The sequence below is a fragment of the Polyodon spathula genome, chromosome 33 (assembly GCF_017654505.1).
Source record: "Polyodon spathula isolate WHYD16114869_AA chromosome 33, ASM1765450v1, whole genome shotgun sequence".
Classification (NCBI taxonomy): Eukaryota; Metazoa; Chordata; class Actinopteri; order Acipenseriformes; family Polyodontidae; genus Polyodon; species Polyodon spathula.
This window is the reverse complement of record NC_054566.1, coordinates 307468-322613: the sequence shown is the minus strand read 5'-3', so window position 1 is coordinate 322613 and position 15146 is coordinate 307468. Positions and strand designations below refer to the sequence as shown.

The 15146-nt window shown below is 36.3% G+C and overlaps 1 protein-coding gene across 5 annotated transcripts in view; it reads left to right on the top strand.

Annotated features, from left to right (window-relative positions):
• The window catches only part of LOC121303512 (spermatid perinuclear RNA-binding protein-like), an 80420-nt gene extending 74295 nt beyond the window's left edge, over positions 1-6125 (top strand). For 4 of the 5 annotated variants that reach the window (XM_041234236.1, XM_041234238.1, XM_041234235.1 and 1 more), the window contains exon 19: positions 3081-6125. In XM_041234236.1, the coding sequence (XP_041090170.1) occupies positions 3081-3175 (95 nt within the window). In that variant the 3' untranslated portion in view covers positions 3176-6125. The other variant, XM_041234239.1, reaches the window with a different exon arrangement.
• Positions 6126-15146: the final 9021 nt, after the last annotated feature.

Sequence of the window (15146 nt, the reverse complement as noted above, 5' to 3'; positions counted from 1 at the left end):
TGTTGCATGCTGGTAATTCCTACTACAGTCATCTAATGCTGTTAAGTAATACCTACTGTTGCTGCTTTGTGATTTCTTAATGGGAATGTGAGAAAAACAGAACGGAAAAGCAGGTGTAATCTACAGGCCACAAGAACTTAGACAGACTGAACAACAAAACAGGAAACTTTAAAATCCATCTTTCCAGATGTGTCTTTCAGATACACCGTACTGCCCAGTGCCTCCCAGTGAGCTCCTCGTTGCTTCACCGGTCAATTTCACTTTCTTTATTTTTTATTTATTTATAGCATTTCAAAGTAGGATCATACTAATGTTGCAAAAAAACATACATCTGTAATTGTTATTTAGATTGTAGTGTACACTCTAATTCTTTCAAGAATTACTGGTATGAGTTTTAAAGAGCACATCTTAGTAATGTGAAAAAAGAGGCCAGTAATAACTCTTATGAAAATCCTAAGAATAGAAAGTTGTACAATTGTGTTTATTATCTTTCGGCAAATAAATGTCTTTTTCATGGGATCTTTCTGACTCTGTTACTATACATACAGTATGTATCAATTTGAATACACTGTGATCCTTAAACTAATGTTAAAATGCAACATAAGTTTACCTCAAGTTATATTTTTAGGTAAAACATTGAGTATATCTCCAAGTATCAAAGCTGAAAAGACAACGACTAGCTCTGATGGCGGCTTTGTTTTATATTCATAGTATGTCGACTCTGTCTCTTGGGTGATGTACTGTTCTTGAAAACGGTATTGATTGACTTAGCTGGAAAGATGAATGGTACCAACCTGTTGGTTTTGGACCTGGTTTACTGGACCTCTGAGCTTATTTGGAGTCCTTTTCGTTTCTTCTCTCTGTAGGTTTACCCAAGAGAGTGCTTCTGTTACCAGTTATGAAATTCCCAACATATCCTGTACCACACTACTCATTCTTTTAGTACAATCTCCAAAAAAAGTTTCATCCAAGTTAACAACACTGTAAAAAATTTATATCTTTTTTATTTAAAAAACAAACAAACAAAAAATTCTTGAACATGTACATTAGCAAAACCATTCATAAAGGATGTTTTTTTCTTTTTCTTACTACTGTTAATTTTAACTGAAGAAACTGCAGGTTAAGTTCTTTAAAACTTGAAGGATACGTACTGTGAAATGTTACCTTATTCTCAGAATATAACATATACCAACCTTTTGTTATAGAGGAGAATTAAACTGAAACCTCAAAATATTACAACTTGTGTAAAACAAATCAGAGTGTGTGAAGACTGTGTAGAGTATAAACCACTGATTTACCAATAAAATGTTTTACCTTAAAGATATATGTTTGTGTCTGTTTTATAATGATTAGGATCCAGACCCAATATTATTTGGACATGTTCATGTTGCACAACTAGTAAACACCATGGGTGCAAAATGCATCATTCAGATGGTTTGCTTCTAATTGTGAAACATCAACACTTTTCCTTTGGAGAAGTAACTGGAATCATAGGAAATTATAAAACAAATCCAATGATCAAAATTTTAAGTTAATGAAACATTTGTACAACAGTACACATTAGCATTTGTGTAAGCATAGGCATTCCCACTGCACTATTTAAATATCATTTGCAAACAGGATAAAGGCTCCTTGCAAGATAAAACAGCATTGTAGTTGCACCACTTCTGGTTCGAGGTTCTGTTTCCTTACTGATCGTACACTTGGTTCTTGTGGCCTTCCTGTATATTTTCTCAACAAAAGACACTTTGCTGATGTATATATATTTTTGTATATAGGGTCAGTAATATTACCTTTGAACTAAGTGATTTTTCTACATCTAAAAAATGGAAAATCTAAAGCAGCAACAAGGTCCCCATGGATACTTGCAACCTAATTGTCCCAATTTTTTTGTTGAGTGCTACTGTGAAATGTGACCCCCTTCTCATCCACGGGCCAGCATATGATAATGTGTTCATTATTTTGTTTTACAGCTAAAGTATAATGCAAAAAAACCCCAAAAAACCTATAGAATAGTGCTACATTTTGTGCTGCCCATATTGAATAATTCACCATCACCAGTTAATGGCATTTTATTCTGGTCTGCCTGAATGAATTACCATTGTTCTAAATGTAGTTTAAAAGCACAGTAAGTCATTTTGGGGGTATGCAGTCCTGTAGTGAATATACTGATTGCTGTTTTAAGTGGTGTCATGAACTATTGCAAAATGTTGTAAGCAGTTTGGACTGTCAGGAGTGTTGATGGGAAATAGATCCCTGGAGATGGACTATCTTGTTCACATGGGTGTCCTTTTTATAAAGGTGAACCGGCCATAGTCAGAATGCTTGTAAATACAGGTGCTGTGTTCCTGTTACAGAACAGGGAAGGGGGTTGCTCTTCAATTCATTAAAAGGGTCATATTGATTTATCAATAGGACATGCTGTTGCTGGCCCGTGGCTGAAGCAGAGCCATCAATGATGTGAAAAAGCACTGCTGATTTAGCTATTTGTCTTTTATTAAATATTTATCCTATAGCTTGCACTGTGGTTCCATACAGATTTATATGTTTTTTTATCTGTACCAATGTGGGAGAAAGCTTGCAGTGATTTTGCAGGATGAACATTAAGTTTGCCCCACAAAATGCTGCTGTTCCTGAAGGAGATCAGACAGCATGGTCTTTCTTCTGATATGGCCCCATTTTCCTATAAACTGAACCACAGTAAATCAGCACAGCCTTGCCTTTTCACAGCATGATGGCAGCCATTGTATAATACTATTTCTCCAAAGTCACTTTTAATTTGTGTCTGTTCAGAGTTACTAACCACATTGTCTATAAACTTTCCGAGTTGCTGCATATTTTATTTTATTGTTTTTTACATTTCTCTGCTTTATTTCGAGTGAATGAGCTCAGAGTTTGTCAGCAGTGGTAACTGTGCAACTTCAGTTTTTTTGATGTCTTTATTAACCAGAGATGCCCCTGTGCAATGAAAATTCCACATACAGCTGAAAGAGCAGAGATATATAAATGGAGTATGAGCCTCACCAAAGTCTAAACATTAACCCCCAGTTTCTGCTTCTCTGCTCTTTTCCTCACTGTAGGTGGTTTTTTCATTGACAATCCCTTTTACCAGCCTCGGACCATCGCACCTTTTATTATTCACTTGGGTCCTCAAGATTTCTTCTCTGACTTCTAGAACCATCAGGTTGTGTGTCTCAGAACCAAGTCTTTATTCACTTGTCTTACCAGTCCTGACCTAAACGAAAAACAAACAAACAATCATAACTTCTTCAGGTCATTAAACTGGCACAAATGTAGACAACAGCTATATTTTAGCATTTCCATAATGTATATCTCCCATAAAAAGTTAAAGCAATACTTAATTTGACTTCCAGCTTAATTTAATGCTGAACACTGTTATATAGCAATACTCTTGAATTTTAGCTAAAGCTTACTTCAAACCATGTGAATGTTTTGAATTCAAAGTCTGATAGAGCACTATTTAACTTGGACTGTATATTGCCTAGTATGTGTATATAGAATTATATTTTTTGTCAGGATTAACCACTTCAGTGCTGCAATCTATATGTACCTATACATTAACGGGATCGCTTTTGCTGCAGACTTTTAAAACCATTTTAATACACCATGAAACTTACATAAATGAATGCAATAACCCATATACACCTCTATACAAGAAACGTAGAATACAGAATATTCAGTTTTTTTCTCTAGCAGAAGAGATTATTAATGTTACATCAACACAAGGGACATCACTTTTTTCATTAAAAAAATGCAGAGATTGAAAAACGAATACATTTGAAACCATTTTCTCATAAATCAATGGTTGGTTTTTTTAAATTTATGAATGTATTTTATTTGTCTACTACACTGAGCCTTTAAATTCATAATATTGCTCTTTTTAAAAATGTATTGAGCACAACACCCCCAGGCTGTACTTGCTGTATTTTATTGGTACATGGGGGCTATGTAAATGCACAATTTAAGGGAACATTTTAACTAGAACATTGAGTGTTCCTCCACCACCAAAAAGCACATTTATCATCAGTAAGCACCTCTTTGGATTTATATGTGACACTTGCACGATACATTCGTCTAGGTTTAATATTTTATAAATGCAAGCTTGTTTCAGTGTTTTGTACAAAATAAATCAGCTACAGGACATGCTTTTATATATTAGATACATGTGCTTCCCAAAATTTGTAGTTCTTGCACATTATGAGTTTGCACCCTTATGATAGAATACGAAATAGTAGCATCTTGACAAGCTTGGTGACAAATGTGTAACGTTACCAGCTGTACAGACTCTGAATACATCATTGTAATTTTTCCTCATAAATGTGCAATTCTTCATTACAGGGCAGCGCAGTGCTGCTGCAGCAGCTATATACAGTAGTATACAATACTTGACTTGAATTACAAAGAGATACTTTTATCTGTCTTTTCCCCCCTCCCAGTACTGTTTGAGGAAACGAGTAATTTTGAAGCGTTGTTACACCCAGCTTAATATGCAAAATACCCTCCTGCAATATCCTCATAAGGGTGCAGACATAAAAATGTTTTTTTAATTAAAGCCATTCATATTTTGCACTGTAGAGACAAGTTTTCTGAATAAACAGCTTTGTTCAAGTTGTCGTATTTTCTTAATACCTTAAGTTAGCAGTTCAGCCTAGATTAAACAATTTGCTCTTCTGAAAATGGTTTTACAGTTTGCTTATTGTCCTATTAATGCATTCTATTTGAGTCTTCCATCTGTTGAAGTTCCACACAGATACCTTGTTTTTAACTGCTTTGCCTATTTAGGTTTTCCAAACAAATGCTGAAGTGATTCATTCTGACAAAAGTATTCCTTTGTTTTCGGTTTTAAAATACATTTATTAAGTGGAAACATTGCAAACTGCTGATAAGTGTTTAAAAAGTGTAGCTTTGTACCATGAACAACAACTATAATTACCAAATGCTTTGTTTCATACTTGAACAGTGTATGATCATGTATAATTTACATGTACTGGAAATGTTACCTCGACAGCGAGAGATTTTCAAATTTCTACATCTCCTCATTAAACAATAGGAATTGAAAATTAAAGCACTGCTTTTAAAATATATTCATACACATTGAATGCAAGTATAATAATGGGATATATTGGTTAACATGTCTTTTCCTGACCAGCTTGAAATTACTATAGTGCTAAGCACACACTATTTGGACCAAATTAATCACGTTTATTAAAAACGCATAACGTATGACATCGAGTTTGAGCCAATACTCATAAAAAAAAAAAAAGTCTGTAAAGTGAAAAAAGGTCATCATTGGTGTAATTAGTGTTGAAATGGAGAACATTTAACTCAAATATATGATGCAGTAGTCTTCACTGCTTCACCTAATATCTGCAAGATGTCATTGGATCAAAAAGGTAACATTAAGATATTAAGCTCTGTTTCTGTGTGTCAGCCAAGCCTACCACTGAGCTGTGTCAATGCCAGATCTGTCCTAGAGCAGCTTGTTTTAATGTTATTGTCCCTTTTAAAATCCATCCCAGGACCCCAACCCATTCTATGATCTGTGCTCCTCTGAAAGCCATTAACCAAGGAATTGTTTTCTTAAAACAGGACTTGGAATGTAAAGAGTTAAGACTCATTCTCATGACAGTGTGATCCATTCCAGTTCTTGCTGCACACTTTATTAGACATGCTCTTGTTTAATACTAAAGCTCATAGGAAAACATGTAATGGCTCATGCAATTTGAGACCTGAAGTTTGAAAGGCACAGAAGTTTATTAATGTAGACCACCCCTTAGTTTGGAGTGCTGCCTTCTAAAGCAATCTCTATATAACACCCTGCCTTTCCATCTACCTGTAGCTTAAGCATGTAGTGAGGATTTAGTCTTTAAAAATAACACTGTACTGCTTCTTAATTGTATTTGAGTGACAGACTTTGATGCACGCACTCTTATGGAATGGAGCTAAATATTAGAGGCGAGATAATATGGATAAAAGATCCTTTGTCATGCAGCACCCTCTTTATAGAACAAGTCATTTTTTTTTGTTTGAAAACAGATTGTTACTGTTAGTGGAGTGTTAAACCACTCCTGTATTAGTTTCAAGCACTGTCTTGGGTTCATTCAGTTAAGAACATAAGAAAGTTTCAAACTCCATTAGGCCCATCTTGCATTAAAACAGAAGTGAAGGGATATTGATCCAAAATCTCATAAGCTAGTCATTAAACGGAAGTTTGAAGGGATAAGGACTAGTTCTGATATAATATATATATACGGCGGTACCCCCCCCCCCCCCCCCCCCCAAAAAAAAAAAAACAATTTAGATGTACACATGTATTGTTTAAAAGCTATGCATTTGTGGATTTACTATTGAATTACATTTTGCAGGACGGTCAACACTCCCCTCCCTCTATTACCTCAGCTTTTTCAAGTGATACAATTATTCTGTCCCGTGTTTGTTATAAATCTCTGTGTTCAAGATTATTTATTTCTTAGTGTGATGGATTGTTTAGTTAAGAAGTCTAACCTGCATTTCCTAATAAGATTCGTTTGTCCTTGAAGCTCTAGTTTTAGGAGAAACGGGTGTTTGTTGGAGGAACTGAACCCATTTCATTTAAAACTGCTGTGTTCAGCTGAATTATTCACTGGTCCATTTAAGGATTCAATGATTGCAAATTCGTTTTTGTATTACATTTTCATTTCTTCATTTTACAATAGAAGTCACATGCTTTTGCAGGAAACTTAAAAGCTAACAAGTGACTTCATACAAATGTTTGTTGTCTAATTATATACCATTCAAAAATATAAATATTTTTTTATTGCTATTGTTTAAATGTTAGTCTGTAAATAGAATATGAAAATGAACCCTAAATTCAGTTATTTTGCGTAAAAATGTTTATTTACTAAAGCCATGATACAAATGCTCTTGTTTTGGTTTTAAAATGTTTTGATTTTTCAAAGCTATTTCTATCATTTGAATTTGTTTGATGTCCTTGTTGTTTTTTTTTTTTTATCTAATTCGCTTAGGGTTAAAGGGTGTCCCATCAAAGGACTGTATATTGTCATTAATTTGTGTTGAGAAGGATTCAAACAATGCATTAACTTGGGACATTATTTTGATTTAATGTAAATAAGAAAGGCATGCTTGACAATAAGTAATAACAGCAATAAAGGTGCACACTTTCTGTTAAAAAAAACCCCACACAATTACACTGGTTTTTAAAAATCGATTGTTATGAAACTCAATTGCTTTCTTATATGATCACTTTAATTTGTGTGCATACGAAAAAACGATATACAGTTTAACAGAACTTAATAAATACATTTATCAGTTTAAAATTGTGCCGTATCACCAGAACAAACCAGATGGAATTGGATCACTTCTACTGAAGCACAAATCCACATTTTAGCAATATTTCTCTCAGGGTACAAATTGGAAAAGCGGATCACTGATATTAATCAGGAGTTTGACTTTTCTGTGTCCCTGTACAGCAGCTGAGGTGTACTACAGTTTAGTTTTCATTTGCATGCAAACAAGCAGAAATATATTAGTGAGTAGATAGATAGATAGATATATGTTTGTTTATACGGATATGGAAAGAGCAGCAAGTTTGTCTAACGCTAGGTCAAATTGCTTCCCCAGCATTGTGAACTTAGTTTATAGGTTTTCAATACAAACCATTACTTAAAATACATTAATATGCGCTTTACAACAGATATTCAGTGCTGGTCTACCACGCCACAAAGGGCTTTGCAGTGACTGCTGGTTGCACACATTACAGTTAAGGACTGAGCTGATGAATCTAGGTGTTTTAATGATTTGTTTTAATAACAGCTGTGGATCCTGGTGCTTTTTCAATCGCACTACTGTTAAATTCCAGGAAGTGTGGGATTTCTCCACTTCAACCTTTTTGTAGTTTTAAAAATCTCATCGCTAAAAATAGACTTGGGCTGTTATAATTATACAGCTGGAAATTCAATTTGGGCAATTAGACCGTGAGACCTGGAAGCAGAATGGCATCTTGTTCCTGCCTAGGTTAGTCATTCATACTTTAAGTTCTGAACTTCAAATATTATCCAGGACTACCACTTGCAGCACAGAAAACGGGCTGGCTGGTAAACATATACAAATGATACATGTTGGAGTCGGAATGTCAACTTGAAAGACGCGGAAGTAAGCCTTTAGCACTTGCTGCGTAACTTGCGTGTGATTATAGCTTGTTTTGAATGTATTACTAGTGGACTGTATGAATGTAGAAAAAAGAGCTACATCCATTTTATAAAAAAATATATAAACCACGCTTTGTACAACAGTATTTATGAAGTATGAATTCTTGATTGGGCCTTTGAGCCTGTTTGTGTTTACACTTTATTTTGAAGTTTGCAATAGTAGAGTTTTCATGTTCACACCTCAATACATTGTGCAGTGGTGCAGTCATTATTGCTGTAAATATTATTTTTCAGTTAGTTTTACATGTGTGGTGAAACCAGCAAGACAGATCTGGTTTACCTGGCTTGCTCTTAAAATTATACAGAGGATGGTTCCTCTTGAATTAACTTTGGGGAAAAAAGTAAAAAATGTGAAATGATGATTGTACACAAGTTTTGTGACTGAAATGCGCTTCAGTAAAACTAGTTTTTAGTGGTTAAATAGATTCATGTTTGCTAGTTCAGTGTAATAAAACTAATAGTAGAAAATCACAATGGTGATCTGCTGTTTGTCACTTATCTGCCATCATTTATGCTTGAGCATTTAAAGTGCTGATTCACTTGGAAGTGTCAACATTTTCTTAAAACAAGAAAATAAAAGTAGAATGCTAAAGAATTCCTGCCGTGCTGGTGTTTTTATATATCGTCTGTTATTGACTCTCTAATGCAAAGGTATTAAAACCTACAGACTGGCCCACAATCCATACCTGTAGCTCCCAGGGCATTGTCGAGTGGAAACGGGAGGGGGGGTCTTGTTCAGTGTTGAAGTTTTCTGTGATTTGGTCCAGTGTAGCACACCTGTTGCTGATCACAATACATTGCACACACCTGCAGGCTCCATCCACCTGGAGCTGTGCTTTTAGAGGGTGGTTCTGTCTCCCTGGCCACATTGGTCAATGCAGCTTCTGTGTTGAGGGATAGGTGATTGCACAGGCCTCCACTATCAGGGCACTTGTAAAGACACTGCTTTCCCATTATTACTGCAGAATGGTTGCACACAGCTTTCACAAATCAGGCTCACATGACTCATTGTGTAGTCACAGGCATTCCCATTCCTATCAGACTTGACTTACTACATTTTTTTTGGCCAGAAAGTGCATATTTTGGATCTAAAAACCATGATGCTAGATGCATACGCCATTAAATTATTTTGTGGGTTTGGGGTAGCTTTTTTTGCTGTTGCATATGTTACGATAAATGTGAATATTAGCAAATTTAGGATGGTAACACTTTACTTAACATAAAACTTTACTTTGGACATATATCTATAAATCAAGAATAACCAAGTTCCTTTACCAATAAGCTTTGGTAAATGTCCAAAAAGCCATAGATTTCTTCATAATTCTGGACATTTAAGATTGACCAGATTCTGACACTTACTATAACACATACAATTAAAAGGTTGTGTTTGGGGCGTAGTGTTTGTTAAAATGCAGTTGAAGATACACATCAACAGATGGATGCAGGTTAATATAAAGAAAAAAGGGCAGAAGCAACAGAGCTGCCAATTAGTATAATTCTGTCCATTTTTGAGACGGCTCTTGTTATTTGACGCTATTAATCCTTTGAATGCTTAATCCATTCTCAACATTTCAAACAATCTCCACATCTAAAAACACCCCAATGACTGAAAATAGGAGGGGGATTATGATTATCAAAACTAGTTTAGTTTAGGTGTCTTGTCTGTCAACGTTCTGTATGTACTCAATCAATCCAGAGATCATTTCTGCATACAATACATATCCTGCCAGTGCTTCCTTGAATGTGCCTTCCTTGGCAGGAATCGCAGTCCAAATAAACTGGAATTATACAGGTGTCTGTGTCCATCTATCTGTCTGAAGCCAGCCAGCCAACTAGAAGTTAGGCTAACATCACTTAGGCTGCCAGGGTTTCTACATAAGACTAGACATCCTGGCAGGATTTATCTTACAAACAATGACATCTTTATTGTCGAAGGGAACTGATGTATCTAAATGCTGTCATAGCTGTCTACATTTTTTTATATGCTTATTTATGTATTACTGGGTTATTCAACAGCAATGCACATTACACTGAAAAACACAGGAACAGATTACAGGACAGAATTAAGAGAGAATGGGCATTAAACCGTACTCATAACAGTGTGAAAGGTCCTGACTACAAAAGTGCCACCTGGCAATGAACATTAAACATGATAGAAACTTATGGAAAAGTAGACCATGCATGTCATGCTTCATCTTCTAACTGCATTTAAAGCACAGCCATGTGATGATGCAGAGGCTCCACACAAACAACCTGCCAATCAAGGTTAGGGAGCTATTGGATGCGATAAGAAAGGGTGCAGCACACACAAATACAGCAATGCCTTGGTGGGACTGGAACAGTGCATTTGGTTGGTCAGTTGGTTAACTTGTGACTACTGCTGTGTTTAAAAAAAAATGTTTTTACCAAAAGCGCATTCTCTATGCTCCACAGTTCCCATTGGTTTTCCTGTGCCAGTTGCCAAGGCAAAACAAAATGTCAAGCCCTCAGTTTAGTGTGGTGGACAAGAACACCGTTGGGCTCTGCAGTGTTTTTCCTACAGAAGCTGAAACTAGCTGAGCATTGAAACACGTCAGTTCTTCAATCTTTTGCTGTCTTCTTGAAATCCTGAATGCATTACTATTGCAGAACTCAATAACAGAAGGGATTACAAATTGCCAGCAAATGTTTTCTCTGAAAACACACTTCAAAAGAAGCAGGCATATGCAAATTTGTGTCACTAATGTTGATCATTAGGATCCATTTCTCTCTGTAAGGAGATGACTGTTTTCATATTTCAATTAGAGAAGCTAGCCTTAATGCGATTAGAATTAGAAAATATTTGGCTACTTTTTGCACATTCTGCCTACTCTGTTTTTTTTTTTAATAATTAAATTGACTTGTTTTTGTAAGAAAACCATATATAATTGCAACATTTCAAAATGTACATTATTTAGAGATTTTAAATGATTTGTGTGTGTTGTCAGGTACCACATAGTGATATACTGTACACTTCACAATTGCAGGACATGAAAACTTGCTTATCTGTAATGACCTTGATATACAACAGCTATGACTCCATATACAGGACCAGGAGCTGCATAATGTATTACAAGGCTAGGAATGCTGTATTGGAGCAGAGGGTCACCACAACTTGAACATTTATTTTCAGAGCTCCAGTCTGACTAAATGTATAAATACACAGACAGTAACATCAGCAAGAAATATGTAATGGAGAAAACTACTCAGTCCAGTGCCAATAAATCAATATGTTGTAAATAAGCAATGCCTACAGGACATTCTTATTTGCAAAAGTGATTTTGAGCGGCGAACATGTGACTGTAAGGTATTGACCAGATTTTTTGATGTAAGGTAAGTCCTGCACTATTTTGGAGCAGTCTAATTTCAGCCTGCTGGGAGGAGCTGATGACAAGATGATTTTTTCACGGTGACGCAATGCCAGCCAAGCAGGCCAATGACATCAGGACCCCTGCATGGATAACAAGTGTAGACCTATCTGTGCCTCTTCCACTCAGATTGCTAATGTGGCAAGCAGCCTGCAATTGAATCCCAACACATTCTATCACTACTTGTCCTGCACATCCTGCTGAGATGATAGTATTTTTAGATACGTGAGAAAAACACATCAGGTTTAGAATTGCCAACACTTATTATTTCGCACCTGGGATGCTGCAATTCCACCTTCTAGCAGGCTGACCTCAGGAGAAATCCTATAATGTCAGCAGGAACCAGGCTACATGTACGAAATGGATTTTTACTTGCTGAAGGGGTTCGTTTTATGGCCATCTTTCCCTGCTTCTTACGGATGCCAAAAAACAAACACACAGCTGGCATTCAGCATCATAAAATCACAGGTATAAATAAAATTAACATCAATTAAAGCTTGTGTTGAACATTTTGATGTGAATTCAGTAATTAGGATATTTACATAGCTGCAAAATGTGCAGTGGTAGTAAATAACTTCTCATAGAATGCTTACCTTAAATATATGAGCTGCTGTCAGTTCTTACCGGTTCAAGCTGTTAGCAGTTTATTTTTAGCCTCTTAAGCATCTGTTCTAGAAATCACTTGCTATCTGCACCACAGTTAAAACACTTCTTAATTCCTTTTCATATTAACTACAGTATGCTCATTTTGCCATTTCAAATACATATTTGTTTAATAATAGATGTAGTTATTGATCTTGGCTGACCCTGAATGAAATGAGTTTAGCTTTTTATTTCTAGTTACATTTTACTTTATGTATCTAACCAGGGTAATAACCTTAAGCTAAATTCACCCAGCAGTATGGATCTGTTGTGAGACAAATGCATCCTGAGCACAGCTGATTTTAAATTAATGTGGATTTTTCTGTCTGCAAAGTTCTATGAAAGCGTTCACAACACAAGGTTTCTGTTATTAAGGTAAGCTTGGGAGAGATTCAATTAGCCAGACAAGTCAGAAAACAACCACAAAAGGGAGGGCACACTAGAAGGAGAGCTCACGGACTCCACATCAGAAGCCTTGGCAGCATATTTATCCACCAGGCGGTGCTGTGCCACAGGCAGGGTTTGAGTCCCACCACAGTTGGATAGGCGACGGACTACTGTACTGTAAGTTTGATTTTAAAAAGGAAATGGAATTTACCCTGACAACAAGCAAAACCCAGATTCGAATCTATGGTACACAGAGCAGAGGAGTGACACAACATTCAACTGATACTTCCTTCACACATAACAGCATTTTACAACACCTGCATTAACGATACCTCTGGGGGTCAGATTGTTTATGTCAAGCAAGTTTATAGCAACCTCAGCCAGCCTTCTACTGATTGCACAACGAATTTAATACAAACAGATGAAGAGGACTGAAGAGCGAGGACCCTGGGTAATGATTTTCATTGAAAAGGCCAATCAGGCAGCTGTGGAACTTGTTACAGTCAGCAGTTCTCCCTGTTTAATTCCCTGCCCTCATTATATAGGGTGTAACCAGAAGAACACTTCAAAAAGGGCAACAGCACCAATATTTATAGCAATACATTTCAAATCAGCTCACTCAATGAAACACACTCCATTCCAATCTTTGTGTTATTAAAAGGAGTACATGACAGATTGCAAATTGATCAACTGCTAATTGAAAGCCATGGGATAAACCCTAAATACACATACCATTACTGAACTTGTTTCTTGGCTTTTTTTTCAAGTATGTACAGTATCTATGCTGAAGCCTTGTTTTACCCTGTTGTCAAAACAAAACAAAAAACCCAATGTGTGTGTTGTTTTTCTTTGCTGGTTAAATAAAAGTGTAATTCTAAGCCCATGCAATGGAAACACTTCTGCAATGCAGACAATGCAACATAATGGACTGAGAACAGTTTGGGGCACCTGGCGCATGTCATTCCTTTAGTGTGCAGAATACCCACTCCTTAGTTCTCATTGGTTCATTTACAGCACCTGTCACTGTCCAAACCCAAGACGTGCAATAGTGCTGGTCCCACATCCAGAGGTGATTGAACCCCAAACCTGAACAGAAATGCAGCCACTGGGAATGTGGTTTTGTGCAGCCCCTGCAAACATTATGTGTTCTTCTATTACAAATTCCCATGATAATGCCATTAGTCGTTATACCGGTGGCGCTGGCAGCAAGTGAAAGTAGTTAATGAATTGCAGTGCATCATTAATGAAATTAGTGCCATTGTATATAAATAAAAGGGGACACACTTGGTGTTTAGAGAATCCTGTGCAAATCGCCACCCAGCACAGGGAAAAGTTAAATAGCTTGTCGATGATCTGTTGAACCAGAGAACAAGGGCTCAGTAGCAGCTCAAGTCACTATCTGATACATCAGAATCCAAACCAGGGAAGCGAGGCATTGACACTTTGAACAGCCACCAGCATTTAACATGTGTTACTGTGAAATCTAATCATAAAAAAAACAAAACAAAAAAAAACCTTTTCTGGTAAAAAAAAAAAAAAAAAAAAAAAAAAAAAAAGATGGTAATTCTATTTTCAGCTTGAATCTGGTATTTACAAACGGAAACTATAAGTGGTGACTGAAGAGAAAGCAGACTCAATATTAGCTTCAAACAGCAATGAAAGGGAATTATCAATCATGAACATTACAGCCTTAAAACAGGTTATGTAAGCTGATAATCTGCAAGCAGAAAATAAATAAAATCAAACGGGTCATCTTTACAACATCAGATAGCTCTTGTCATTTTTAAAAGCTCAGTAACTTGCTATGCACTGCTATTTTAATTTACTGTGTTTGAACCAAATCAAATGAAAAACAGCATTTTCATTGAAGAAAAGAAAATGGTCCCTCACGTGGTAACTTGTTTCAACAGTGATTAACATATTAGAACGCTTTTGGGAATCACAGTAATGGGAAATGCATATGTTCTAACTGCTCATACATTAGAGATGTACATAACCTATGAAACAAAAGCAACTTCCAAATACTGAAATAAAAATAAACTACATACGAAACTGAGAAACACAATCCCGACTTGAGTGATCTGGAGTGAATGTGAGGGTTCTGGAGTGAATGTTGAGTGATCTGGAGTGAACGGTGAATGATCTGGAGTGAATGTGGGGGTTCTGGAGTGAATGGGATGGTTCTGGAGTGAATGGTGAATGATCTGGAGTGAATGTTGAGTGATCCGGAGTGAATGGGATGGTTATAGAGTGAATGTTGAGTGATCTGGAGTGAATGTGATGGTTGTGTTCTAACAACTGACTTAAAGCTAACCTGTGTATGCCTTCATGTCTAAGATGGCTTTTACCCAAAAGAATAACATTTAGGTCAGACTCAAATTCAGTTATTACATGAAATACATTTTTCTAATGGAATTATTGATGCTGCCACTTCTTCACCACCACCACCTGCACAGCCAACTGAAATCTCTGTGCACAGCAGGGTCTCCTTAGTGTGAACAGT